We start from the raw sequence: 25,447 nt of genomic DNA, 5'->3' as shown, positions 1-25,447 counted from the left end.
CTCAACAGTCTGGGCAACATAATGAGACCCTGTCTCTCCCAAAACAAGCAAACAAAAGCCCCCAAAATTAGCTGGGCATGGTGGTGCACGCCTGTAATCTCAAGCTACCCGTGGGGCTGAGGTTGGAGGATGAGCCCGGGAGGTTGAGGCTGCAGTGAGCTGTGATTGTACCATGGCCCTCCAGCATGGGTGACCCTGGCTTAGGAAAATTTGTAATAATACCATCCCATCTCTCAGTTTACATGTAGAAATCTTACACATCTTTCCTAAATATCATCTAAGTCAGTCCCAGGTGTGTTATGTCCTCTGAGTCTATTCTAAATGGTTTCTTTTGGATCTTTTTTTCCTTTTCTGTCAGATGCTTTAGGTACTGATTTTCTCCTCTCTGCCTGGCTGGAACATCCGTCTGCATCGGACAGGCTTCCTTCTGCACCTGTGACCTCACAAGGGCTCTCCTTGGGGATGCAGGACCAGAGCAGCCCTGAGCAACCGAGCACAGCCAAGGAACAGGCCCCAGGGAGGCCAGGACCCAGGTCCTCACGCCTGCGGCCACAGAAGCACCGTGTCCCTGCAGCTGTGAGCCACCAGGCGTCTGGGTGGGTGGTTACTCAGCACGTGCCAGTAGAGAAACTGGGTCCCAGAGTTGGGGTTGCTGTGGACTGGATACTTGTCCCCCACCTCCAGTTCACATGTTAAAGTCCTCACCCCCAGCAAGACAGTGTTGCAGGTGGGGCCTTTGGGAGGGGAGCAGGTTGAGAGAAGATCCTGGGGGACCCTCACGATGAGATGAGCGCCCTCATGGGAAGAGACACCGGAGCCTCCTCTCCAGGAGCACACACGGGGACGGCCACATGAGCAAGAGGCTGCTGTCCGTAAGCTGGGGGTGGTCCCTCAACAGGAACTGGGTCTGTGGCACCTGGAGGCTGGACTCCCAGCCTGCAGAGCTGGGAGAAAGAAATGTCTGCTGTGAAGCCAGTCGGTCTGTGGAATTCTGACACAGCAGCCTCGTCTAAGACAGGTGCCGGCAGAGCCACCTCGTCTAAGACAGGTGTTGGCAGAGCCACCTCGTCTAAGACAGGTGCCGGCAGAGCCACCTCATCTAAGACAGGTGCCGGCAGAGCCACCTCGTCTAAGACAGCTGTTGGCAGAAGCAACACCTAAGACGCAGTGCACTGACTGTGAGTGCAGTCTGGGGCTGGAGGCCAGAAACACGGGGAGGAGGCTATTAGCAGAGGAAACCATGATTAGGTAGTAGTGAAAAATTTGGGTGAAAAAAAATTGCCTTTGGGCAGGTGCTGTGGCCCGTGCCTCTAATCCCAGCACTTTGGAAGGCCAAGGTGGGTGGATCACCTGAGGTCAAGAGTTCAAGACCAGCCTGGCCAACATGGCAAAACCCTGTCTCTACTAAAACTACAAAAATTAGCCAGGCGTGGTGGCGGGCACCTGTAATCCCAGCTGCTCAGGAGGCTGAGACAGGAGAATCACTTGAACCCGGGAGGCAGAGGCTGCAGTAAGCCGAGATCGCACCACTGCACTCCAGCCTGAGAAACAGAACCAGACTCTGTCTCAAAAAAAAAAAAAAAAATTGCCTTCAGTAACTTGGAAATTAGAAAATGGACCCAGCTAAGCAGAGCTCCAGACAGAGTGGCAAAAATGTCAGCGGAACGCTCCTCATGGCACTGGTGAGGCCTGCGAGCGTGAAATGTGTGAAAGGAGGGATCGTCTAGTCTGCAGGCGGAATCTGGAGGACACAGAGCCGGGGCCTGAACTGGCTTGGGAAACAAAACCATCTCACATCTTGTCTCTGCAGTCAGCAAAGCATTTTCTTTTAAAAGTTGTTTTAAATTTACTTTTATTTTTTAGAGACAAGATCTCCCTATATTGCTCAAGGGATCCTCCTGCCTCAGCATCCTGATCATTTGGGACTGTAGGGTGTATCACCACTGCCTGCAAAGAATTCAAGTAGTAAGTGGCCTCAGGATAAAGATAAAATCAAGGTTGTGGCCATATCCATTGTCAAGGCCCCAGAAAGGTTTACTATGTTGGGGCTGGGTGTGGTGGCTCACACCTGTAATCCCCGCCCTTTGGGAGGCTGAGGTGGGAGGCCAGGAGTTCAAGGCTGCTGTGAACTGATTGCACCACTGCACTCTAGCCTGAGTAACAGAGCAAGAGCCTGTCTCTAAAAAAAAAAAAAAAAAAAAAAAAAAAAATATGCTGGAAGATAGTATATAGTACCAATCCTCTCAGCTAGACAAAAGTGTTTCTAAGACCCTAAAGGATGTTTTCCCACAACATGCTAACACATCATATGAAACAAAGAAAACACTGACAAATGTTTAAGTGTATTTTTTGTCTAGTGGAGAATATAATCTAAGAAACCCACAAGATTTTGTTTGTTTGTTTTTTTGAGATGGAGTCTCGCTCTTCTGCCAGGCTAGAGGGCAGTGGCGCGATCTCGGCTCACTGCAACCTCTGCCTCCTGGGTTCAAGTGATTCTCCTGCCTCAGCCTCCTGAGTAGCGGGGACTACAGGTGCGTACCACCACACCCAGCTAAATTTTGTCATTTTATCAGGGACGGGGTTTCACCTTGTTGGCCAGGATGGTCTCAATCTCTTGACCTCGTGAGCCGCCCACCTTGGCCTCACAGAGTGCGGGATACAGGCGTGAGCCACCGCGCCCGGCCCGAAACCCACCAGATTTTTAAGGGCATTGTGTCAGTTTAAATGAACAGAGATGGAAACAGCTGAAAATGAAGCCTTTGGGTTCCCTCCTTCTACAGGCAGTAAGCAGCTAAGAAAGCTGCTTAGCCTCAAATACAGGCTATCGGACATCTAAAAACACAGAGGAGAGAGACGAAGGGCAGAGCCAAAATCTGAGGGAAAAAAAAAGGATAATAATGTCACTTCCAGGGAAAATGAGGCCCTAAAAAAGACACAGACTCTGCCCCCTTAATGAGGTCCCGTGGCAACATGCTGTTGACTGAGTCACAAAAGTACTACAGACTGGGGTCTGCAGTGGATGAGCCCCCACCTCTCTTTTTCAAACGAGAGAGTTACTGTGCTTATCCTGGGCCTGTCTCAAAATCCTGTGCTGGGGCAGAGGCAGGTAATTTTTTCTTTAGTTTATAGCCTCAAGAGGCATCTCACACACATCTGGACCAGAGGAGAATCATGAGCTGATGGCCTCTGAGCTGAGACAGCAGCAGGAAGAGACCTCTGGGTGGCTTGAGTGGGGGGTGGCGAGCACATTTCACTTGTGGAAGGAAAGTAAGTCACTGTGGCTCCAGAGTGGACCGTGGGAAATATCGGACGGTCCCAGGACACGCGGCTCTCTCTGCCCAGCCCTGGGGCTCCGTTGTCACGTGGGGATGCCCCTCACCACTTTTTTTCTATGAAACCCCATTTACAAGATTCCACTTCTTCCTTTTTTTTTTTTTTTTTTTTTTAGACGGAGTCTTGCTTTGTCACCAGGCTGGAGTGCAGTGGTGTGATCTTGGCTCACTGCAACCTCCGCCTCCCGGGTTCCAGCGATTCTCCTGCCTCAGCCTCCTGAGTAGTGGGGACTACAGACACGCACCATCACACCCAGCTAATTTTTGTATTTTTTAGTAGAGGCGGGGTTTCACCATATTGGACAGGCTGGTCTCGAACTCCTGACCTCGTGATCCACCTGCCTCAGCCTCCCAAAGTGCTGGGATTACAGCACAGTGGCCAGCCCCTTCTTCCTCTTTCTTGGTTTGCTCCCTTGATTTGGAGCTCCTCCTTTAGTAGGCTCCTGAAAACATGTATTTTGAAAATGAATTTTTAAAAGTAAGAGTTTGCATATCTGAAAATGTTGTCATACTGTCACACTTGACTGACCACTTGGGTAGGTATAAAGTTCTAGGTTGCAAATTATTTTCACTTGTAATTTTCGAAGCATTGTTCTGTCGTTTTCTAACTTCCAATCTGCCCTTGGGAAGGGATTTATTCCTCAGCCTGTGTGTGTGATCTGCGCTCTCAGATCGTCTCTATGTCCTGGACTGTCTGATGTTTCACGTCATGCCTGGATGTAGGTCGTTCCTTCCATCTTTGTGCGAGATATCGGTAGGTGCTTTTACTCTGGAGATTCATGTTTCTCGGTTCTGGGGGAAAATTATTTCTCTAATAACTTCATTCCCACCATTTTCTGTTTTTGTTTTCCCCTCCTTGGAATTCCTGTTAGTCTTAATCTTTCTATCCTGTCACCCACCTTCTTGTCTTTTCATTCTTTCAAACAGATTTTCTCCACTTTCCACCTTCTTGCTAATTTAATTTTGCCCATTACATTTCCATCTCTAAGACATTTTTATTATTATTATTTTTTTTCGAGGTGGAGTCTCACTGAGCCTGAGTGACACCCAGGCTGGGAGTCAGCGGTGTGATCTTGGCTCAGTGCAGCCTCCGCCTCTCAGGTTGCGTGACGCCCAGGCTGGAGTTGGTGGCATGATCTTGGCTCACTGCAACCTCTGCCTCCCAGGTTGAGTGAAGTCCAGGCTAGAGTGCGGTGGTGCAATCTTGGCTCACTGCAGCGTCCGCCTTCCAGGTTCAAGCGATTCTCGTGCCTCAACCTCCCCAGTAGCTGGGATTACAGGCGCAGACCACCACACTTGGCTAATTTTTGTATTATTAATAGAGATGGAGTTTTGTCATGTTGGCCAGGCTGGTCTCGAACTCCTGACTTCAAGTGATCCGCCCGTCTCTGCCTCCCGAAGTGTTGGGATTACAGGGGTGAGCGACCACGCCTGGCCCATCATTATTTTTGAGTTTCCTTTTTAAAACAATGTTCTGGGCTTCACATGGCACCTGAGCTTGCCTTTCCTCCCCCTGGTTGACTCACGCCTCCCTCCTGTCTGTCTTCATGTGTGTGACTCTGGGTCATGGATTTTCCTCCTAATCTTTATGTGTGTTTGTGTGTATGACAGTCTCAGTCTGTCACGCAGGCTGGAGAGCAGTGGCGCAATCTTGGCTCACTGCAACCTCCGCCTCCCAGGTTCAAACCATTCTCCTGTCTCAGCCTCCCGAGTAGCTGAGATTACAGGCATGCACCACCACAACTGGCTGATTTTTGTATTTTTAGTAGAGACGGGGTTTCACCATGTTGGCCAGGCTGGTCTCAAACCCCTGACCTCAGGTGATCCACCCACCACGGCCTCCCAAAGTGCTGGGATTACAGGCATGAGCCACTGCACCCAGTCCTAACCTTTACCTGTCAACCGGCAGTTCTATACAGCTTACTGTGGTTAGGGACATATTTAGTTTTGTTTCCACCATGTTAATTTGCCCAGTTTGTTTCTGATTTTTTTTTCTTTTTTGAGAGAGGGTCTCACTCTTTTGCCCAGGCTGGAGTGTAGTGGTGTGACTACAGCTCACTGCAGTCTCGAGCTCCCAGGCTCAGGTGATCCTCCCACCTCAGCCTCCTGGGTGGCTGGAACTATAGGCTTACTTACTGTATTTTTTGTACAGACAGGTTCTCCCCATGTTGCCCAGGCTGGTTTCGAACTCCTGGGCTTAAGCGATCCACCCACCTTGGCCTCCAAAGTGCTGGGATTACAGGTGTGAGCCACAGCGCTCAGGCCCAGCCTGACTTTGTTCTTATTTTTTAATTGACAGAAGTTTGTGTTCAGTTCATTTATTTATTTTATGGGCTCTCACTGTGTTGTCCAGTCTGGAGTGCAGCGGCACAATCACAGCTCACTGCTGCCTCAAACTCCTGGTCTGAGGATCCAAGCCGAGATCCTCCTGCCTCAGTCTCCCAAGCAGCTGGGACTACATTTTAAATCACAGTGTTTTATTCTTTTTATTGGATTAGAGATGTATAGACTGGTTACACTCTTTTAGTAATTAACATTAAATTACACTATGCACATTTAACTTATCAAAGTCAAATTAAACACTATCTTACACCCTCTTCCCAACAACCGGAGGGTCTTAGAACATTTCTGTCCCTTCTAATTTACATGCTATTGTTGTCTAGTATTTTAGTTGACACTATTCTTTTATATATACATATGTATTCATATTTATAATTTTATTTGCTTGCCATTCCATCTTATATCTAAGACCATCACTCGGCTCATTTTCCTTTATTTATTTATTTTTTTAAGATGGAGTTTTGCTCTTTTTGCCCAGGCTGGAGTGCAATGGCGTGATCTCGGCTCACTGCATCTTCTGCCTCCCAGGTTCAAGGGATTCTCCTGCCTCAGCTGCCCGAGTAGCTGGGATTACAGGTGTGGGCCACCATGCCCAGCTAATTTTGTATTTTTAGTAGAAATGGGGTTTTGCCATGTTGGCCAGGGTGGTCTCAAACTCCTGACCTCAGGTGATCCACTGCCTCAGCCTCCCAAAGTGCTGGAATTACAGGCGTGAGCCACCGTGCCCAGCCCTATGTTGCCTAGGCTGGTCTTGAACTCCTAGGCTCAAGTGATCCTCCCCCTTAGGCCTCCCAAAGTGTTGGGATTATAGGCATGAACCACTGCACCTGGCCTGTTTTTCATTTCCAAAAGTTCTTTAAGGAGTCCTGCCTATTCACGTGTGACAGTATGTACCCTACAGCTTTCTCATCACTGACTGCGCGACTTCTTTGAACACCTCACACATAACTATCCTGTCACCTGTATGATGACAGTTTCAGGATCTGCGTTTCTTTGTGGCTGACAGCGGCTGCCTGCTGTTTCTGTTGGCCCTCAGTCAGCTGACTCTCCTTGTGTGCTTGGGGATCTTTGCAAGCTGAATGCCTGACTTACGAGCAGGGATGAGGCTAAGCCAGGTAAGCTTCCTTCAGGGAGCAGGTGCTTTGACCGCTACTGGTACCTGAGGATCTTGGCTCAGCATGGGAGACACAGGCTCATCTTCCCACCTCACCACCGGCCCAGGGGTCAGGAGCTTAATTAACGGTGGGGCCACCAAATCCATTCTGAGAGCACCCCTGCCCCTACAGGCTGCACAACCCTAAGCTCATGCATTTTAACAAAATCAGTGCCAAGAGCCCTCAAAGTGACTGTCTTGGAAGCGGCAGCCAGCTCAGGACCCAGAATTCTTCCCAATTAGTCCTTACCTGGGCAGAGAACTGCAGGAGGTGGTCACAAGCCACACCCAGACCAGGATGGGCGAATCCTGCCACTGCACCCCAGGGCTCACGGCCAGTAGGCAGCTCACATTTCCCTGTCATCCCAAGAAACTCAAAGCCCACCTCGCTTAATTCATGATGACAGAGCTTTACTATACGCCCCCAAAAACACTCCCCAAAGAGACACTTCTACTTTTCTATCTAGAAAATAACATTTTAAAAAATGAAAATATTTTACAGGAAATAACATTTGTACATACTCATAACAGTCTCAAAGAGAAAACGATTCCTCTACCCACAGAACGCTTCTGAGATCACATGTGTGTAAGCCTTTCCCTCCACACCAACCAGCTCTCCAACTCTCTCTCAGACACCAACGCGATGTCCTACAATTTAACTCGATTCTGTCACCAATTGCCCGGAGCTAGTGCAGAACCCACAGGGTAAGGGGTCAGTCCCACAAGACGACCCCCACTTCAGATGCCAAGTGCAGACGGTGGGCCCCGGGGACCCCACGACCCCCTTCTCAAGTTCCATAATTTTTTTTTTTGAGATGGGTCTGTCGCCCAGGCTAAAGTACAGTGCCCAGATCTCCGCTCACTGCAACCTCCGCCTCCCAGGTTCAAGTGATTCTCCTGCCCCAGGCTCCCAAGTAGCTGAGATTACAGGCGCACGCCACCACGCCCAATTAATTTTTTGTATTTTTAGTCGAGATGGGGGTTTTGCCATGTTGGCCAGGATGGTCTTGATCTCTTGACCGTGTGATCCGCCCGCCTCGGCCTCCCAAAGTGCTAGGATTACAGGCGGGAGCCACCGCACCCGGCCAAGTTCCATAATTTTCTAAGCACACAGAAGTCGGGACCATATGAATCGGCTGTGAAAAGGCGTTGAAATACATGGATGAACCACCGACCCGCAAGGTACGGGGGAGGACGCGAGGCTTCCATGCCCTGTCTGGGCGCCCCCTTCCTAACTGCCCCCCCACCCCGCCTTCACCAACCCGAAGCCCGAGGCCCTCATCTCATGCAGGGTTTTGATGGAGGCCTGGTTGCGGAGGAATGACCGATTCAATCACCGGCCACTGCCCCGCAGCAGCTGACCGTGGGAGGCGGGGCGTCTCGGAGACGGGCGGCCGGCCCGGGACAGACCCCTGAGACCTCCCCGCCTCTGGGAATCGCCTCCCGCGGGCGGCGCTCGCCTTCCCCGAGCCCTGCCTCTCCTGAGTGCTCCCAAGCCAAGGCGGATGCAGGCCTGGCGAGGCTTTCGCAGCCCGAGAACCAGACGCGCAGCCGGCTGTTACTTCCTCACCGCGCACGGGGCGGACAGGAGCCTCCCCCGGCCTCGGCCTCGCGCCCACCAGGCCGCCCGCATCTCTTCCGCCGCAGCCCCGGCTCACTCGGCGCCATGCACCCGCCGGTGCTGGATGAGGTGGAAGCTCAGGCGGAAGGCGCGGCCGCACTCGGTGCAGCGGAACGGCTTCTCGCCCGTGTGGAGCCGCTGGTGCCGGAAGAAGCCCGACAGCGCCCGGAACGCGCGCCCGCAGTGGCCGCACTGGTGGGGCTTCTCCCCGGTGTGGATGCGGCGGTGCTCGCGGAGGAAGGAGCTGCGGCTGAAGGCGCGGCCGCAGTCCTGGCAGGCGAAGGGCCGCTCCCCCGTGTGCACGCGCTGGTGCTGGAGGAGGTTGGAGCTCTGGCTGAAGGCCTGGCCGCACTCCCGGCACTCGTACGGGTTCTCCCCGTGGTGGGTCCGCCGGTGCCGGACCACGTTCGAGCTGTGCAGGAAGCGCTTCCCGCACTCGCCGCACGCGTACAGCCTCTCCCCGGTGTGGGTGCGGCGGTGCTTGGCGGCGTCCGACCTCTGGCCGAAGGCCTTGCCGCAGTCGGCGCACGCGTAGGGCTTCTCGCCCGTGTGCACGCGCTGGTGCCGGAGGAGGTTGAAGCTCTGGCCGAAGGCCTTGCCGCACTCGGCGCACGCGTAGGGCCTCTCCCCGCTGTGCGCCCGCTGGTGCCGGACCACGTGCGAGCTGTGGATGAAGGCCTTCCCGCAGTCGCTGCACTCGTACGGTTTCTCCCCCGAGTGGATGCTCCGGTGCTTTGCCGCGTCCGAGGAGCACTTGAAGCTGCGGCCACAGGCGCTGCACGGGAAAGGCCGCCCCTTCCAGCTGCCCCCGCCCTCTGCCCCGGGGCCTGCGTTCGGAGGGACGTCTGACTCGCGGCCACTCTGTCCTCCAGTTTTCTCAGAAATGACCGGGCCTCGAGGGGAACCTCCGGACCTCTCTCTGGCTTCCTCGTTTTCACAAAGGCCAAGAGACCCCAACGCCCGGGGAGGCCCCCCTCTGTGGCCCTCTCCCTCGGGAGCGCCTGCCTCTGCGGCAGGCTCCGTGCTCTGAGCTGCCTGCACCTCGGCTGACCGGCTGCCACTCGGGGCCTGCGCCAGGAAAGCAGCCTTCACAGCTGAAAAAGAGGCCAGACAGGAACGATTTAGATGTAAGAGAACGTGAGTCGAGGGTGGCTCTGGCAATCGTGGTGACGACAGAGTGACAGTGATGGTGACGTCAGTGTGCCACAGACACCTTTGATTTTCCCATTCAGTTCCCGCCTAGTTTTTTTTAGTTTTTTCTCCTCTCCACCTTCTTAACCCCCATGGTTATGAGGATGGTTATGAGGTAGACGAGAATCCTGCACTGCCACTCCAGAAACGGGGCTGTGGGACCGGGTGTGGGGACTCACACCTGTATCTCCGCACTGTCGGAGGCTGAGGCAGGAGGACCACTTGAGACTTGGAGTTCAAGACCAGCCTGGCCAACATAGTGAGATCCTGTCTCTTAAAAAATAGAATTTTAAAAATATACAAACAGAAACGAGGCTAAACGGGGCTAGAAACAGGGCTAAACCTCTAGCCTCGGCCCACCCAGTCCTGGGAGGGGAGGGGACAGAAACGCAGGCTCTGGGCACTGCCTTACTCTGCGGGACAGCTGGGAAAGCAAAGGAGGCTGGAGACAGCTGGCAGCAAGCCAGGACGGGAGCGAGGCAGATGCAGCAGGAGGCCCGGGGACAGTGGCACCCAACAGAGCCCACGGCCCAGCTCTGCCTTCTGTCTGTCCTTCCTTCCTTTCTTTCTTGTGAGCCAGGGTCTTGCTCTATCACCAAGGCTGGAGTGCAGTGGTACCATCATGGCTCACTGCAGCCTCAGGGCTCAAGGGATCCTCCCTCCGCCTCCCAAGTAGGTGGCGCACCTCCAGGTGAGCACCACCACACCAGGCTATTTTAAAAATTTTTTGTAGAGACAGTGTTGTCAATGTGTTGCCCAGGCTGGTCTTGAACTCCTGGGCTCAACCCTCCTCCCACCTGAGCCTCCTAAAGTGCTGGGATTACAGGTGTGAGCCACCACACCCAGCCATGGCCCCAGCTCATTCCTTTTACCTTGGACTCCCTGAGACAACGCGGACTCCTTAAAACTGCCCCCAAACACCAAACTCTAAGGGCTTCTGTTACGTGCAAACAGGAGCGTCCTCACTCAGACAGAAATCTGGACCAAGAGGCCAGTCGCGGTGGCTCACGCCTGTAATCCCAGCACTTTGGGAGGCTGAGGTAGGCAGATCACGAGGTCAAGAGATCAAGATTAGGTGAAACCCTATCTCTAATAAAAATACAAAAATTAGCTGGGTGTGGTGGCGCACACCTGTAGTCCCAGCTACTTGAGAGGCTGAGGCAGAAGAATCACTTGAATCCAGGAGGTGGAGATTGCAGTGAGCTGGCGCCACTGCACTCCAGCCTGGCGACAGAGCAAGACTTTGTCTTAAAAAAAAAAAAAAAAAGAAAGAAAAGAAAAGAAAAGAAATCTGGAACAAGAGCTGGAAGCAGCAACCCACGTCCCATGTGGGCTGGGCGGCGGCGGCGCTGGCCAGGCTGAGCAACCCCATCCAGGCTGCGTTATCAATGGCCCTTGTCTGGCAGTCAAGCCACTGGTTAGATTTGGTTCCACTGGCTCACAGGGACAGACCATGTGGCCATTTAGAAAAAAGGCTTAAGGGGTAGGGGTGAAACCCTGGGACATGAGAAAGCTGGCAACTGAGCTTGGCCTGCATAGGAGGCAGGAGGGCTCAGCCAGGAGGGGCAGCAGGAGGAGGGGGGCCGCCGAGGCCAGCACAGCAACTGAGGGGGACTTCTCAGTCTGCAGGTAGTCCGCTGTGGCAGCAGAGGAGAAGCGGCTGAGTCCCGGCTGCACCTCTCAAGAATGCGGAGGGCGCAGATAAGACAGAAGCTCCTGTGGAGGTGGGGGTGGGGCAGGGATGTTCCGGGGCAGATGAGAGCAGGCTGCTGTCAACAGTCCCCACCTCTCTCTGCCCTTGCAGACCCTTGACACTGAGCAGCCAGGGGGCGGGAGACGCTCGGGGTGGCGCGCGGAACAGAAGCCCCTTGCAGAGGCCCAGCCCTGCTCTTGTGGCTTGCAGACTTGGAAGTTCAAGAACCGACTCAAAGGTATTGCTTATGAGGAAAAAGAACCAAGACTGTGGTGAGAAGGGGCCACATACATGGTGGAGCTCTACTGGATCCAGCCTGCAGGCCTTGAGGACGCCTCTCCGATGGAGGCAATCCCAGACCCCACAGCAGGGCCTGCACTGCCCACGCCATCTCCCGGGCTGTTGCTGTGACACACTCTCAGGGTGGCCCCAAAACATAAAGCAGTGTTCTCATGGGGGCGATTTTGTCCTGAGGGCACATTTGACAATGTGTGGAGATGTTTTGGATTGTCACGACTGGGAGGGGGCCCTACTGACACCAAGTGGGCAGAGGCAAGGGTGCTGCCCAACGTCCTACAACACACAGCATGGCCCCTCAACAAAGACTCATCCATTCCAAAACAGCCACGGTGCCAAGGTTGAGAAGCACTGAGAGAGAGACCTTCCCAGAGGCAGAGCCTGGGGCTGCCAGACTTTCTAACCAAAAGCTCTCAGTTCACTGGCAAAGACAGTCACCAAGCAGATGCCCAGGAGATCTGATGGGCCTGCGTTTACCTCCCTCCCTCACCCTGCGCCCAAGGACACAGTATATGCTCTGCGTCAGTGACTGAGACATGGTGTTTTTCCTGTATTCCTGTTCAATTCCTGCCCTGGAACTCTGGGCCCCACTGTGGACATGTCCCCTCACCTGCAAGGGACTCCATCAGGGTACTGCTCTCTTTAGCACCTGTGGGCTCTCCTCCTGGCTCCATCTTGCAGAACACCAGCAGTTGGAACAATTTCTGCTTAGGTAAAAGAAAAGGAAAATAAATCACAGCCAGGGCTAGGTACAGGGGCCAGGGGCAGTGAGGTCAGAATGCCTTCAGAGGAAACTGTCAGAACAGGCCCTGTGGGAGCTGCATCACCCAGCTGGGCCCACTCCTGTCACTAGCAATCAAGGTCCTGGCTCAACAGACACTCCCAGAAGCGGGTGTTCTGTTCTGTGGGATGCCCAGGAACTCTGGTCCAGGCTCTGCGGGTCCCCCTCCACCCAGGGCTGACGCAGAGCACAGGTGGGCGTGGCCGCAGCTTCCTAGCTCCATGCTGAGCAAGCCCGTGCCCTCCAGCAGTCTTCAGATGTCTAGAGAAATTCCCATGGGTTTTAAAATTTTCTTGGTAGTTATAAGGATTTGAATATAAAAATGTTAAACCAGAAAAAAAGAACAACTTATTTGAATGGTAAAGTTTTGGAATGAGGAATGATTTTTCTAAGCCTGACATCAGATGTCTGACAAATTCAACTACATAAAAAAATTTAATGTAAAAAAACAAAAACCAAAAAGGGAGGAATACGTGCAATGCAAAGATTCATCCCTATCTGATAAAGACCTCTATATATTAATGAGAAAGGAAGGAAAATTGGCAAAGATCATGAATAGGTAACTCACAAAGAAGAAAAACCAGTAGGCAATACATTTTTTTAGGTCTCACCTCAAGTGCAATTAAGAAATGTAATTTGGCTGAGTGCTGTGGCTCACAGTTGTAATCCTAGCACTTCAAAAGGCTCAGGATGGAGGACTGACTGAGTACAAGAGTTCCTGACCAGCCTGGGCAACATAGTGAGACCCCGTCTCTACAAAAAATCAAAAAATTAGCCAGGTGTGTAGTCCCAGCTAACTAGGGAGGCTGAGGTGGGAGGATTGCCTGAGCCCAGGAGGTCTAGGCTGGGGTGAACCGAGATTTCGCCACTGCACTCCAGCTGGGCGTTGGAGTGAGACCCTGTCTAAAAAAAAAAAGTAAATAAAGTGATTAATTAGTAAATTTAATTTAAGCCGCCTGTAATCCCGCCTGCCAGGGAGGCTGAGCGGGAGGATCGCTTGAGCCCAGGAGTAGGAGGCCAGCCTGGGAAACATAGCGAGACCCCGCCTCTTTTACAAAAAGGTAATTTAAAGTGCAATTTTTTAGTCTGGAAGCAGATTTTTGCAAGTACCTTACCGGCAAGAATTAGGGAACAGGCCCTCCTGTTCACAGCTGGGAAGAAGCTCGATGAGCTGGGCCGGTGGGAAATCTGACAACTTACAAAGGCCTGAAGACGCGCAGCGGGGACTCAGCTCGCAGGAAGCCCCGCACGTGTCGGACCCCGGGTACGCACCTGCAGGGCCGCCTCCCCCACGCCGCGCCCGAGAGCGGCTGGGGCCTGCACTGCAAGGAGAGGGCGGGACGCGCGGGCCACGGGGGCGGTGACCGCCCCGTTCTCTCGGCCGCGCCCTCAGCCCTCCCGAATCGACACCCCAGCAAGAGAAGCCGGGGCCTCAGCGTCCAGAGCAGCTGGACTGCACCCGCTACGGTCCCCGCCCCGTCGCGCGCCGGAAACGCCACAGTCTCCACCCCTGGCCCGCCCCCTCGGCACTTCCGGCGACGCTCTGGGCAGCGGGAGGACAGTGCGCTCGGCGGCGGGAGAGCGGGACGGCCCAGCCGCGGCGCCTTCAGCTCATCGGTTGCCCGCAGGCGCCGGCCGAGTCCTTCCGGCCGGGCAGGAAGCCCTGCCTCGTGGGGGGCAAGGTCGAGCCGTTGGCGCGCCGGGATCCGGCTCGAGCCAACTGAGGACCGGGCACCCGCAGGACGTGTCAGGAGGTGTCGAAGGCCCGCTGTGGGGAGGCCACGCGCGTTCCCGTCCGTTCCCCGCGGCGCCCCGCGCTTGTCCCGGGTCCCGCTCGGCTCACGGGACCCTCCAGGCCCCCGGGGCTGTGGCAGCACGCGGGTCCCGAGCGTGGGCTTCCTTGGGGCCGAGAGCTTGGAGCGCCCCAGGCGCTGCCCCCCGCCTCCCTGCAGGACGCCGCCCTCGCGTCTCCGCTGCAGAGAAGCCCTTGCTGCCCGCCCCTCGCGTGCTCTGGGCTCTTTCTCACCAGGGACCGAGCTCTCATTCGTTCAGCCTTCCCCGGGCAAGATGCACCTCCTGTCCAAGTCTCTCGCCCTTCCGCCTGCCGCAGACCGAAGGTCACGCATCTCCAGCTGGAATGCTGCAAAAGTGACGCTTTTCATCATGGGTGCAAAGTGTACAGCTGCAATGTGGACTTGTTCCCTCTTACAACGAGTAGACAGACCCTCTCTGGGGAGAAAAGAAAGGCTGAAGAACCGATTCCCATGAGAGAACCCTAAGAAGACAGCAACAGGGGGCCAGACGCGCCCCTGGAACTGGACCTGGACTGGGGCGGGAGGGCCACAGCCTTGGGAGCCCAGGTCCCTGCCCGCGCCTCCGACAGTCCCGCGCCGCCGCCACCGGGCATCTGCCTCTGGGCCTCCACATCTCGTGCCTGGAACCGCTTTCATTGCGCACTGCACCAGTAAACACCTGAACACTCCCACCACATGCTGCACGTTTATTTGTAACAAATTAGAAGCTGTTGTAAAAGATAAAAATTAAAACACTTAGACTGGGTGGGCGAGAGGCTCATGAATGTAATCCCAGCACTTTGGGAGGCCAAGGCAGGAGGATTGTTTGAGTCCAGGAGTTTCAGACCAGCCTGAGCAACATAGTTAGACCCGTGTCGACTAAAAATTTTTTTAAAAAATTAGCCGGGCGTGGTGGCCAGCGCCTGTGATACCAGCTACTCGGGAGGCTGAGGCGGGGGGACCACTTGAGCTCGGGAGGCGGAGGCTGCAGTGAGCCGAGATTGGCACTGCACTCCAGCCTGGGTGACTGAGATTCTGTCGCAAAACAAAAACAACAACAACACACACCACACACACACACATCTAAAAGTGATGATGTAGAAATACAAATAACCGTTTCCCTCTGCATCCCAGTGGAACGTCGTGGGTCTTCTGAAGACCCTCTCTTGCCCTGCAGGCTCCGGTACTCCAAGCACGCGAGTCTGCGCAGGAGGCGCTTCGCTCTCCGGAGCTCCCCACTGCCTCCTAGACACAGTCCCGGCTCCTTACTCCGGGCGGAGGCTCTTCCAGACGGGTCCCGACTGCCTCTGTATGCCCACTGCTGCCGTGCCAGAAGCCACTGCCCTCTCCTCGCCCCCTTTCCAAATGTGCCCTGCCTCAGGCCCGTGTCATGCTGTTCCCTGTGCCGCTTTCGCCCGTCCCCTCACTCCCCGCCACCAGAACCGGGAAGGCGGTGCCCCCTTTCCAGGCCCATCTTCCGGCACTGAACCTCTAGGAGTCCGCAGCCTCCTGCGCCCGGGCCTCTCCCGTCCGGCTCAGACCGCAGGGCCAGCAGCCCCGCCCACACGGAAGCCCCGCCCATCAGACAGACCCCGCCCCTCCTGCCTCGGCCCCGCCCTCGCCTTGGCCCCGCCTCCTCGCTGGCAGCCGGCAGGCGCAGTCGGGGTCGTGGGACCCAGGAGGGGCCTCCAGCAGGTGCCTTGGCGAAGATCCTGGACTGCGTCACAGCCCAGGGTAGCCGTCCCGCGGCCCGGCTTTGGAGCTTCCCACGGACACCCGGGGCTCTGCCTCCTCCGAAATCACCCCTCACCGCTTCCCTCCTGCTCTCCCACAATGGGAGGCCACACGCTGGGGCCCCTGAGAAACAGAATCGAAAACACAAGGCAGGACTCCAGGGACATGGGGGTGGGGGAGTGAACCCAAGCAACTCAGGACGCCCGCGAATAGCTCAGATCCTGCGAAGAGCCCGCGCCCTGGAATTCTGTTTGCTAAGGGGGTCCTCACGGTGTAGGGTGAGACAGAGAACCTCTGGGCAGTTGCAGGTGGTAAATGTCCATGATAAAGGGCAAGTTCACAGTCTAGAAAATTCTGGATTTCTTGATCCAAAAGTAGCCGAGTCCAGGCCGGAGAGGTGGCTCACGCCTGTAATCCCAGTACTCTGGGAGGCCAAGACAGGAGGATCACTCGAGGTCAGGAGTTCGAGACCAGCCTGGCCAACATAGTGAAACCCCGTCTCCACCAAAAAAAAAAATTACAAAAAATTAGCCAGGCATGGTGGTGCTTGCCTTAGTCCCAGTTACTCGGGAGGCTGGGGCAGGAGAATTGCTTGAATCTAGGAGGCGGAGGTTGCAGTAAGATTTCGCCACTGCACTCCACAGTGAGACTCCATCTCAAAAAAAAAAAAAGAAAGAAAGTAGCTGAGTCTTAGAATACCACCCCTTCAAGGACTGTTTCCATGAGCCTATCCACTGAGTCTCTTACCTGCTACCCTGAAAAAAAAGTACGATGAAGAAATTACCAAAGGCACCCCTGAAAAACAAAGACAGCTGGGCCTGGCGCAGTGGCTCACTCCTGTCATCCCAGCACGTTGGGAGGCCGAGGCGGGTGGATCACCTGAGGTCAGGGGTTTGAGACCAGCCTGGCCAACGTGGTGAAATTCCATCTCTACTAAAAATACAAAAATTAGCCGGGAGTGGTGGTGTTCGCCTGTAATCCCAGGTACTCGGGAGGCTGAGGCAGGAGAATCACTTGAGCCCGGGAGGTGGAGATTGCGGTGAGCTGAGATTATGCCATTGCACTCTAGCTTGGGTGACAGAGTGAGACCTGTGGGGAAAAGCAAGAGAGATCAGATTGTCACTGTGTCTGTGTAGAAAGAAGTAGACATGGGAGACACCATTTTGTTCTGTACTAAGAAAAATTCTTCTGCCTTGAGATTCTGTTAATCTATGACCTTACCCCCAACCCCGTGCTCTCTGAAACATGTGCTGTGTCAACTCAGGGTGAAATGGATTAAGGGCTGTGCAGGATGTGCTTTGTTAAACAAATGCTTTTAAACAAATGCTTGAAGGCAGCACGCTCCTTAAGAGTCATCACCACTCCCTAATCTCAAGTACCCAGGGACACAAATACTGCAGATGGCCGCAGGGACTTCTGCCTAGGAAAGCCAGGTATTGTCCAAGGTTTCTCCCCATGTGACAGTCTGAAATATGGCCTCGTGGGAAGGGAAAGACCTGACCGTCCCCCAGCCCGACACCCGTAAAGGGTCTGTGCTGAGGAGGATTAGTATAAGAGGAAGGCATGCCTCTTGCAGTTGAGACAAGAGGAAGGCATCTGTCTCCTGCCCGTCCCTGGGCAATGGAATGTCTCGGTATAAAACCCGACTGTACATTCCATCTACTGAGATAGGGAAAAACCGCCTTAGGGCTGGAGGTGGCGCATGCGGGCAGCAATACTGCTTTGTAAAACATTGAGATGTTTATGTGTATGCATATCTAAAAGCACAGCACTTGATCCTTTACCTTGTCTATGATGCAAAGACCTTTGTTCACGTGTTTGTCTGCTGACCCTCTCCCCACTATTGTCTTGTGACCCTGACACATCCCCCTCTCGGAGAAACACCCACGAATGATCAATAAATACTAAGGGAACTCAGAGGCTGGCGGGATCCTCCATATGCTGAACGCTGGTTCCCTGGGTCCCCTTATTTCTTTCTCTATACTTTGTGTCTTTTTCTTTTCCAAGTCTCTCGTTTCACCTAACGAGAAACACCCACAGGTGTGGAGGGGCAACCCACCCCTTCAAGACTCTGTCTCAAAACAAACCAATCAAACCAAACAAAACAAAAACAAACAAACAAAAAAAGACCTCAGAGAAAGAGGACTGTTGTTCAAAGAAGAGGCCGTGGGTCAACTGAAGCAAGTGGACACGCAGCCAGGAAACAGGTGACACAGAAAGGAAGGACTCCCAGTCTCCTGGCAGAAGGAGCAGGTGAGGCAGAGACCTCTGAGTTACCCCTGGAAGCCGAGGGCCTGACCCCCACAGCCGCAGGATGGAAATCCTGCCACGGCCCGAATGGTCAGGGAAGGACCTCAAGCTCCACAGGAGTTCGGAGACCAGGACAGCTTAATGGCAGCTCCAGGAGACCCTGGCAGAGACCTCAGCCAAGCTGTGCCGGGCTCCCGCGTGGCAGGATCTGTGAAGTAATAGACGGGTTTTTGTGAGCAGGTTCCAGGTGAGACACACCAGTGGCCCTAAGAGGAGAAAATGCAAGGGTGGTAGGAAGTGGCGGGTGCACCAAGACCTAGCGGCCAGCCTGACCAGCACTGACTGGCACCTTGGTGCTGTGCAGTCAAGGAGAACTGGCTCAGGCTCAGGACATTCACTCCTGCTGCGCTGGGCACCAGGGACACCCCCGAAGATGGACAGAGCACCACGGGGGCTGCCCTGGGAGCTCACGAAAGAGAAGGGAGAAACACAGAGGCAGAGCGGGCACCGCCTGCCAGGTGCCAGAAAGCAGCGCGTGGAGGCCTCATTAGAAGCAGAGACCAGGGAGCAGTGACTCAAACAGCACTGCCAGTGGGTCCTGAAGTGTGGGCAGGAGTTTGGGAAGGGCGCTGAGGTGGGGAGGCCGCTTGGCTCTCAGGGAACCCAGCCTTGTCACATGGATGCTGGGCTTCCTACTCTGGGGCCCTTGTAGCCACGAGGGTGTTCTAACTCAGAAAAGACACCACGGGTTTGGGATTGGAAAAGGGCATGAGAAGCACACAACCCCAGCAATAAAAATGGGGTCAAAGCAAACACTCAGAATGGGAAAGCACACGCCGGCGCGGACGGGGCCAACAGATACACAGAACCACCCAGAGTGAACTCTAGCACATCGTGTGGAGCAAAAGGAGTGCCAGGAGGGCGGGCAGACGAATCCATTCCTGAGAGGCCCGATGGCAGACAGGGCCCTCCAGAAGCTAGAATACCCATCAGCTTGGGGAGGGGAAGGGAAAGGGAGGAGAAGCTCTGGAAAGTTCCATGCTGTGACCTGGGGGGATTAGCAAGAGTGTAAACATGTAAACAGTCAAGCCGAGTGCTTAAGATTTGGGCATTTTCGCTATGTAAATTATACCCTAATTCAAAAAAATCAAGAACACCACATCCCAGGAAAACTTAATATAAAATATTGACACCAGCATGGATCTTGGTGAAGCTATTCAAGGTTATGGATGAGGAAAGAATGACCAAGGCATCCAGGCAGAAGAGGAGCGTTTCAGAGAAAGGGCAGAGGCCAAGGGCTTCCCAGTGGTGCAGGCTCAGCACAGTCCTGCAAGGAAAAACCTAAAACCCAACCACATGCCCCAAGCCCTTGCTATTCGCCATGCCCTCCGTCGAGTGTAATGGCTACAGAGGGCATTCTAGAGCTTTCAGGAGCTCAGCATGCAGCCCCTCTTGCCTGCCCCCGTGGAGCCCTCTCCCCAGATGGGAGCTGGGCTCAGGGTCCTGCTGGATGGGCACATGGACCGAGGTCCTGGGAAGCCGCCTGCTCCCACTTGCATCCTGCCTGTTACTCTCGTCACCCAGACTCTGTTCACCCAGGCTCTGCAGCAGGCGCTGGGCTGGATGGTCTACCGTGTAAACGAGGGGATTTCCCATCCCACGGGCTGCTTGAGGAGCAGCAGCCTCACAGAATGGCCACGCACAGAGTGCAGGGCGGCAGGACGGGAAGGCCCTGCCTGGAGTCAGGCACACGAGTGCCACAGTAGTGGCATGATTTTGCCCACCTGAGACTCAAGGAGTGGGACACCTGTCCCTCCTCCTCCACCCACGCTGCGGGGAACTGCATGGCTTCTCCGGGCGGGGACCATAGCTTTCCGCCTCAACGTACCTGGGGCTCGGCATGCTGCGTTGAATTTTGGAGTGGATGAGGAGTGAGGGTGTGGCAGGGCGGCTGGAGCTGTCCAACTGCTGAAACTGCTGCAGGTGCCACAGCGGCCGGCTCCCTGAAAGCGTCCTCCTGCCTCTGAGACCGTAGCGCAGGAGGGTGCGAGTGCACCTCCGCAAGGCCTGACGCCGCTGATCCACTTCCTCTCCCCACGATGGGGACACACTTGGCGACAGTTCCATCCGGGGTAAAAGACCCACCAAAAGGTCGCTGGCATGGGCACTCCAGGGACACCAAAGTGGAGTCTGGGAGACCCCTCGGCTTGTGCGGGGAGCATTCCTCCCCGAAATGCTCGTCCACTTCTGGTTACAGCAATCTTTGAGGGCAGGGAGGGTGGCCAGCAGGGGGCATTGTGGAGCAAGCACGTGGGCCTCGGATCCAAGCCTGGGTTCAAATCCCGGCTGCGGGACGTCCTCACCAAGTCTCGATTTCCTCCCGTAAATGAGGGATGCTGGCGCCCCTCTCGCTGTGGGGGAATAGGGCTTCCAGCACTGCTCCCAGCAGATCTCAGACCTCAGGACGTGAAGGTTATTTTAGGGACAAGTTAACCATGAAGTCTATTTAGTGTAACAGCAAGAGCTGCTAAAAACGTGCACAGACATTCCTTGTACAGCCTGAGTATCCCTTATCCAAAATGCTTGGGACCAGAAGTGTTTTGGCGGCCGGGAACGGTGGCTCACGCCTGTAATCCCAGCACTTTGGGAGGTCGAGGCGGGTGGATCACGAGGTCAGGGGATCGAGACCATCCTGGCTAACACGGTGAAGCCCCATGTCTACTAAAAAAAAAAAAAAAAATTAGCTGGGCGTGGTGGCGGGTGCCTGTAGTCCCAGCTACTCTGGAGGCTGAGGCAGGAGAATGGCGTGAACCCGGGAGGCGGAGCTTGCAGTGAGTCAAGATCGTGCCACTGCACTCCAGCCTGGGCAACAGAGCGAGACTCCGTCTCAAAAAAAAAAAAAGCTTTGGCTTTTTTTTTGGAATATTTGTACCATAGTTAGCAGGTGAGCCTCCCAAATTCCCACATCCGAAATCTGAAGTGTTCCAGTGAGTATTTCCTTTGTGCGGCATGTCAGCTGCTCAAAAGTTTTGAATTGGGGGTGTTTGGATTTGGGATACTTAGCCCGTAATGCTGAGGAGAAAATTTCTGTCTCTTCTATTTTTCCTACACTTCTCAAATTTCTTTAAAGAGTATGAATAAATGCTATTGGGTAAAAAGAAATCTGTTTAAAACCTGTGATCTTTAAAGACTTGACCAGGGTATCCCACGCTTGAGGCACTGCCTAGGCCCAGTGAGCCAAGCCCAGCCTGAGTCGGCAGTGCGGCCCCGCCCCCGCAAGCCCCGCCCCGTGCCGAGGGCATTTCCGGGCGCTCTAGGCAGCTCGGAGGACCCGTTCGGAAGACTGGCGGGGGACCCCGGGCGAACCCAAGGGTGGCGGGCCAGGGCCGGGCGAGTGCCTGGCGTTGCTCGCGCGGCTGGGGGCCATGGCTGTGGGGCCTCTCTGGGAGGGGTCGCGAGGCTGTGAACCAGCACCGGGCTACGTTGTAGAGAGAGAGATGGGGCGTCACGGAGGCAGGGGGCGCCAGGCAGGGCGCGGCTGCCAGAGGCCCAGAGGCCGAGCTGGGCCCTGCAGGTCTGAGGTGCAGGACCCGATTCTGGCCCAAGCAGGGGCGTCCCACGGCTCGAGCTGCCCGTCCAGGTGGTGTCTGAGGAGAGCCTGGGCAGCGGCCTTGCAGAGGGCAGGCCAGCAGCTCCTGCTTTGAGGGCTTGGAGGAGAACAGATTCCCGAACCTGGCCCATGATCAATGTATTTGGGTATTTGAACTAAATCCAGATTTCCTGGCTTCCCCTGAGGCCTGCTGAATCCCTTGGGGTGGGGCCTGGGAATCTGCGTTTTCCAGTGGGCTTCTCAGATAGTTGGGTGGTCCCTGAGTGGGTTCCCATGACCCCATGAAACAAGACCCTAGAAAACGCAAGGCAAAGCGGCCTGGTGAGTGGCCAATGATCCACAGGAACTGGATGTGATCAGAGCGAGACCTGCATCAACTGGGCAGGGGAGGCGTGGAGCCATTCTGAGGAAGAGACCCAGCCGGAACCCAGGGAAGAGCAGGCTGTGAAAACTGGGCAGAAACTTGCGGCGACTCGGAAGACACTGCCAGGAAACCCTCCCCGGGCCTCCTGTGGGGCCTGTAGCAGGCGCAGGGGTCGGTTCTCACCTTCTGGTCCCAGCCAGGTTGTCTTGGAGTCAGTTAATGGGCAACGCCCCTATCTCTCTTAGGATCTGAGGATGGGAGGGGCTGCGTTTTTCCAGAGGATCTGCACGTGTGCAGGCTGAGTGTTGAGACTTGATTGGTGTCAACTGGCACTGCCTGCCCATGACGCACAAAAGCTACTGTAAGAAACAGGGTCCATGTCTCCAGGGAGCAGGACCCCGTTCTGAGGCCACAACCCCGAGGGCAGTCTCCGCCTGCAGAGTCCTCCCTCTCGCACCGGCTCACGTCGTGGTGAATCCCTTGGCTACGGTTTGGTGTGAGAAAAGAGATGGGTGTTTCACTCCCTGCTGCATCCCTGGTGACGGCCCTGGCATTTCGGAGCATGAGATCTTTGCTTAAAGGTTTTTGCGGTGGTCACTGCACAGGGGGTGGGGGTGGGGTCCCTTGGTGCAATTTATCAGATTCTGCTGCTTGGATGACATCCACAGTGTTCCTCTCTAGTGGGGATTATCTGAGACCTTTCCGCATGCCCGCACCCACAGTCCGCTCCCTCACGGCAGCATGAACTCAGGAGGCGGGCGTTCCCACAGTCATTACATTTGCAGGGCCTCTCTATGTCCACTCTGATGCCTGAGGACCAGCGCTTCCACGAAGGTGTGGCCACGTCCAGTGCTGCTCATTGGCTTCTCTCCTGCGGGAATGTTCTGATCCCGAACGGAGCCTGAGCATGCGCGAAACCCTTCCCACGTTCACAAGGTGCTTCTCCAGTGTTCCATTACATCTCACCTATGCACACTTCATGCATACGGTTTCCACCGGCTGTGCGTGTCCCTAGAAGTCACATTCACGGCGTTTCTCCCTGGGAGGAATTCTCCCGTGCATGGCTGCTCTGAGACCATTTGCACCTGCGGCCACGCGTGGGCTCCTCGAGGCTTACAAACCAGGCTGGACTCCTGAAGCCCTAGCTGCACTCGGCACTCAGCGAGGTTTTTCTACAAAATCTCATCTCAGCCATCTGAGTCCTTCACCATTTATCTTATGAATCCGCTCGAACGTACAAGGAAGGCCTCTCTGCCCTCCTGCTCCAGGGAGGAGGTTTTGACCCTCAGCTCCACCTCTGCGGCTGGCCCGGTCTCCACAAACCTTTTTCTGCTTGGCCAGCTGGTGCCATGCTAGGCTTTCCCACTAGGGGCGCCAGAGAAAGCGCGTGAGGCTGCGGAGGAGAGAGGGGCACACTCCGGTTTGCTTCCGGTTTTTTCCTCAGGCTTCCGGTCTGTTTGGTGCGCTGGTCGCGTGTCTTCCGAACTCTGCTGCTTCGCCCCGGCAAGAGCACTTCCTTCCGCGGCTGCTAAAACTGGTGCGCGGGTTCCCAACTTCGCAGAAGCAGCTTCATCGGCCCCCCGCTAGAGACCTCAGACCGCAGCCATCGACGCCTCGCCTCGGGGATCTGTCCCCACCCTCGGGGCCAGGTCAGGGACCAGAGACCTGTGAAGCCCTCTCCTTAGGGGTTTAGTTCCCAGGCTTTCTGACCCCAGTAATTCCAAACGCTTCCCTTTGTTTCCACAGCCCTAGCGTAGCAGCTGCTCCCTGCAGTTTTTGCTTCTGAGATACTTAGAGTTCTCTTTTCAGCTCCTTCGGTAGTCACTTCGTACATAGTGATTCATGATGCGAAATCCTCTCTGTTGAAATAACTGACGAGGCCTCTGTCTTCTGACTGGACCCTGACTTCCATGCCCTTTCCACCCTCACTCCAGTACATGCCCAAACCCCAATCTTTGTTGCTCCAGGCATTGCCTCGGTGGCGCTGTGTCCCCTCCTTTGAACTCTGATCCTTCTGCTCAGGCCCTTTCTCCCAGTCTGAAGTAAGGAGTGAAAAAATGTGAATTGTTCTACTCATCTGGAAAAGAGAACCCTGAGGCAGGAACAAGTCGTTAATTGCATGCGCATTTGTCCACAGCTCACCATGAGTCAGGCCCTGTGCTAGGTGCTGGGATGAAGCAGTGACTGACACAGGCCTGGACCTGTCCTTGTGAAGAGTGCGTCTGTGACACAGATACTGTGCCATGTGGCAAAGTAAGCACGTGGGACAGCAGAGCCTTGTTTGCCATTAAAGTAATATCACAAGTCTGTTAAGGTTGGAGAATCAAGCGAACATGCTGAAAAGTTATGGGGAATGTAGTCTCATAGCTGGGGGAGCTGGGGGCCTTGTCAATTGGTTCCCCCAGTCTGGAGAGCAATCTGAGAGTAAGTAGTGACACTGTGTGTGCTGAGTGTGTCTGTGGGGGTGTTTTTGGATAAAATTAACATTTGAATTTGTGAACTGAGTGAAGCAGAGTGCCCTTCATAATGTGGGTGGGCCTCATTCAATTAGTTCAAGGCCCGCATAGGAACCACCTCCTGCCTGACTGAACCGGGACCGACGTCTTTTCTTGCCTTCAGACTTGAATGGAGACATCAGCTCTTTGTGGGTCTCAAGTCTACTGGCTTTCAATCAGCTCTTCTGCTTGACAGCTGCAGGTCTTGGGACTGCCCAGCCCCCATAACCCTGTGAGTGCATTCCTGATAATAACCCTCTTTCTCTTGTCCTCCCCCACCCCACATCATTGGTTCTGTTTCTCTGGAGAACCATAATACATCATTTACTAATCAGGAAATAGATTCAGAGACATTAATAACTCATCCAACCTCACAGTTAACTGTAGAGTTGGGCTTGAAATTCCAAGGTCGATTTTCTTAGCCAATACACCATGCTACATATATGTATGTAAAAATAAAAACGCTTGTGAACTGAAAAGGGTCCAAACTTAAGCTCATTTTGGTCCTTAATTGCTAATCCATAAGCATGTTTCGGTCCTTATTTGCTAATCCATAGGCCTGCACACCTGCCCCCAAGGCCATGGTTAGGTCGGCACTTGGCCCTCCCCTTGTCTGGGGCTGCCAGAAGCTGCCTCAGAAGCCCTCTCCCTGCAGCTCCAGTGCTTTAGGGTTCAGCGCCCCTCCAGGGCCTTTATTTCCTTCTGGGCTCAAAAGCAGATACTGTGCCAGATACAGATGATTACTTTCTGGGTTCCAGAACTCACATGCACCCCTTTTCCTGGTCTCTCACAT

General features: G+C 54.6%; 2 protein-coding genes and 1 long non-coding RNA gene across 11 annotated transcripts in view; 2 read left to right on the top strand and 1 right to left on the bottom strand.

Annotated features, from left to right (window-relative positions):
• The window catches only part of TOP1MT (DNA topoisomerase I mitochondrial), a 57,429-nt gene extending 53,615 nt beyond the window's left edge, over positions 1–3,814 (top strand). For 2 of the 3 annotated variants that reach the window (XM_063606955.1, XM_063606956.1), the window contains one exon: positions 359–3,814. Coding sequence is in view for 1 of the 3 variants with exons in the window: in XM_063606956.1 (XP_063463026.1) it covers position 359 (1 nt within the window). In the remaining 2 variants the exon portion in view is untranslated. The remainder of the gene's footprint in view (positions 1–358) is intronic. The other variant, XR_010113044.1, reaches the window with a different exon arrangement.
• Positions 3,815–7,219: 3,405 nt separating this feature from the next.
• Positions 7,220–20,203, bottom strand: ZNF696 (zinc finger protein 696). 6 transcript variants are annotated; one of them, XM_063606958.1, is made up of 4 exons: positions 20,074–20,203; positions 14,435–14,548; positions 12,238–12,334; positions 7,220–9,540 (listed from the first exon to the last, which is right to left on the bottom strand). In XM_063606958.1, the coding sequence occupies exons 2-4, from the start codon at positions 14,450–14,452 to the stop codon at positions 8,480–8,482; spliced, it is 1,176 nt and encodes a 391-aa protein (XP_063463028.1). In that variant the 5' UTR covers positions 14,453–14,548; positions 20,074–20,203; the 3' UTR covers positions 7,220–8,479. The 6 variants fall into 6 exon arrangements, with proteins under 6 accessions (XP_063463028.1, XP_034822673.2, XP_063463027.1 ...); XM_034966782.4 differs by having other exon boundaries at positions 12,238–12,331; XM_063606957.1 differs by lacking the exon at positions 20,074–20,203 and having other exon boundaries at positions 12,238–12,331; positions 14,435–14,573.
• A 3,466-nt stretch (positions 20,204–23,669) lies between these two features.
• LOC103786228 (uncharacterized) lies at positions 23,670–25,148 on the top strand. Of its 2 annotated transcripts, XR_004673133.3 has the most exons (3): positions 23,670–23,808; positions 24,297–24,412; positions 24,779–25,148. It is a non-coding gene; the product is annotated as an uncharacterized LOC103786228 (long non-coding RNA). The 2 variants fall into 2 exon arrangements; XR_010113052.1 differs by having other exon boundaries at positions 24,297–25,148.
• The last annotated feature ends 299 nt before the right edge of the window (positions 25,149–25,447 follow it).

This window comes from Pan paniscus, chromosome 7, assembly GCF_029289425.2.
Source record: "Pan paniscus chromosome 7, NHGRI_mPanPan1-v2.0_pri, whole genome shotgun sequence".
Lineage (NCBI taxonomy): Eukaryota > Metazoa > Chordata > Mammalia > Primates > Hominidae > Pan > Pan paniscus.
Note: the sequence above shows the minus strand (reverse complement) of the source record. Positions and strands in the feature narration are given on the sequence as shown.

Coding starts and splice junctions, on each gene's coding strand:
- ZNF696 (XM_063606958.1), bottom strand. Junction 9,541..12,237: donor CCTGATGGAGTCCCTTGCAG/GTGAGGGGACAT, acceptor CCTCTTTTTCAG/CTGTGAAGGCTGCTTTCCTG.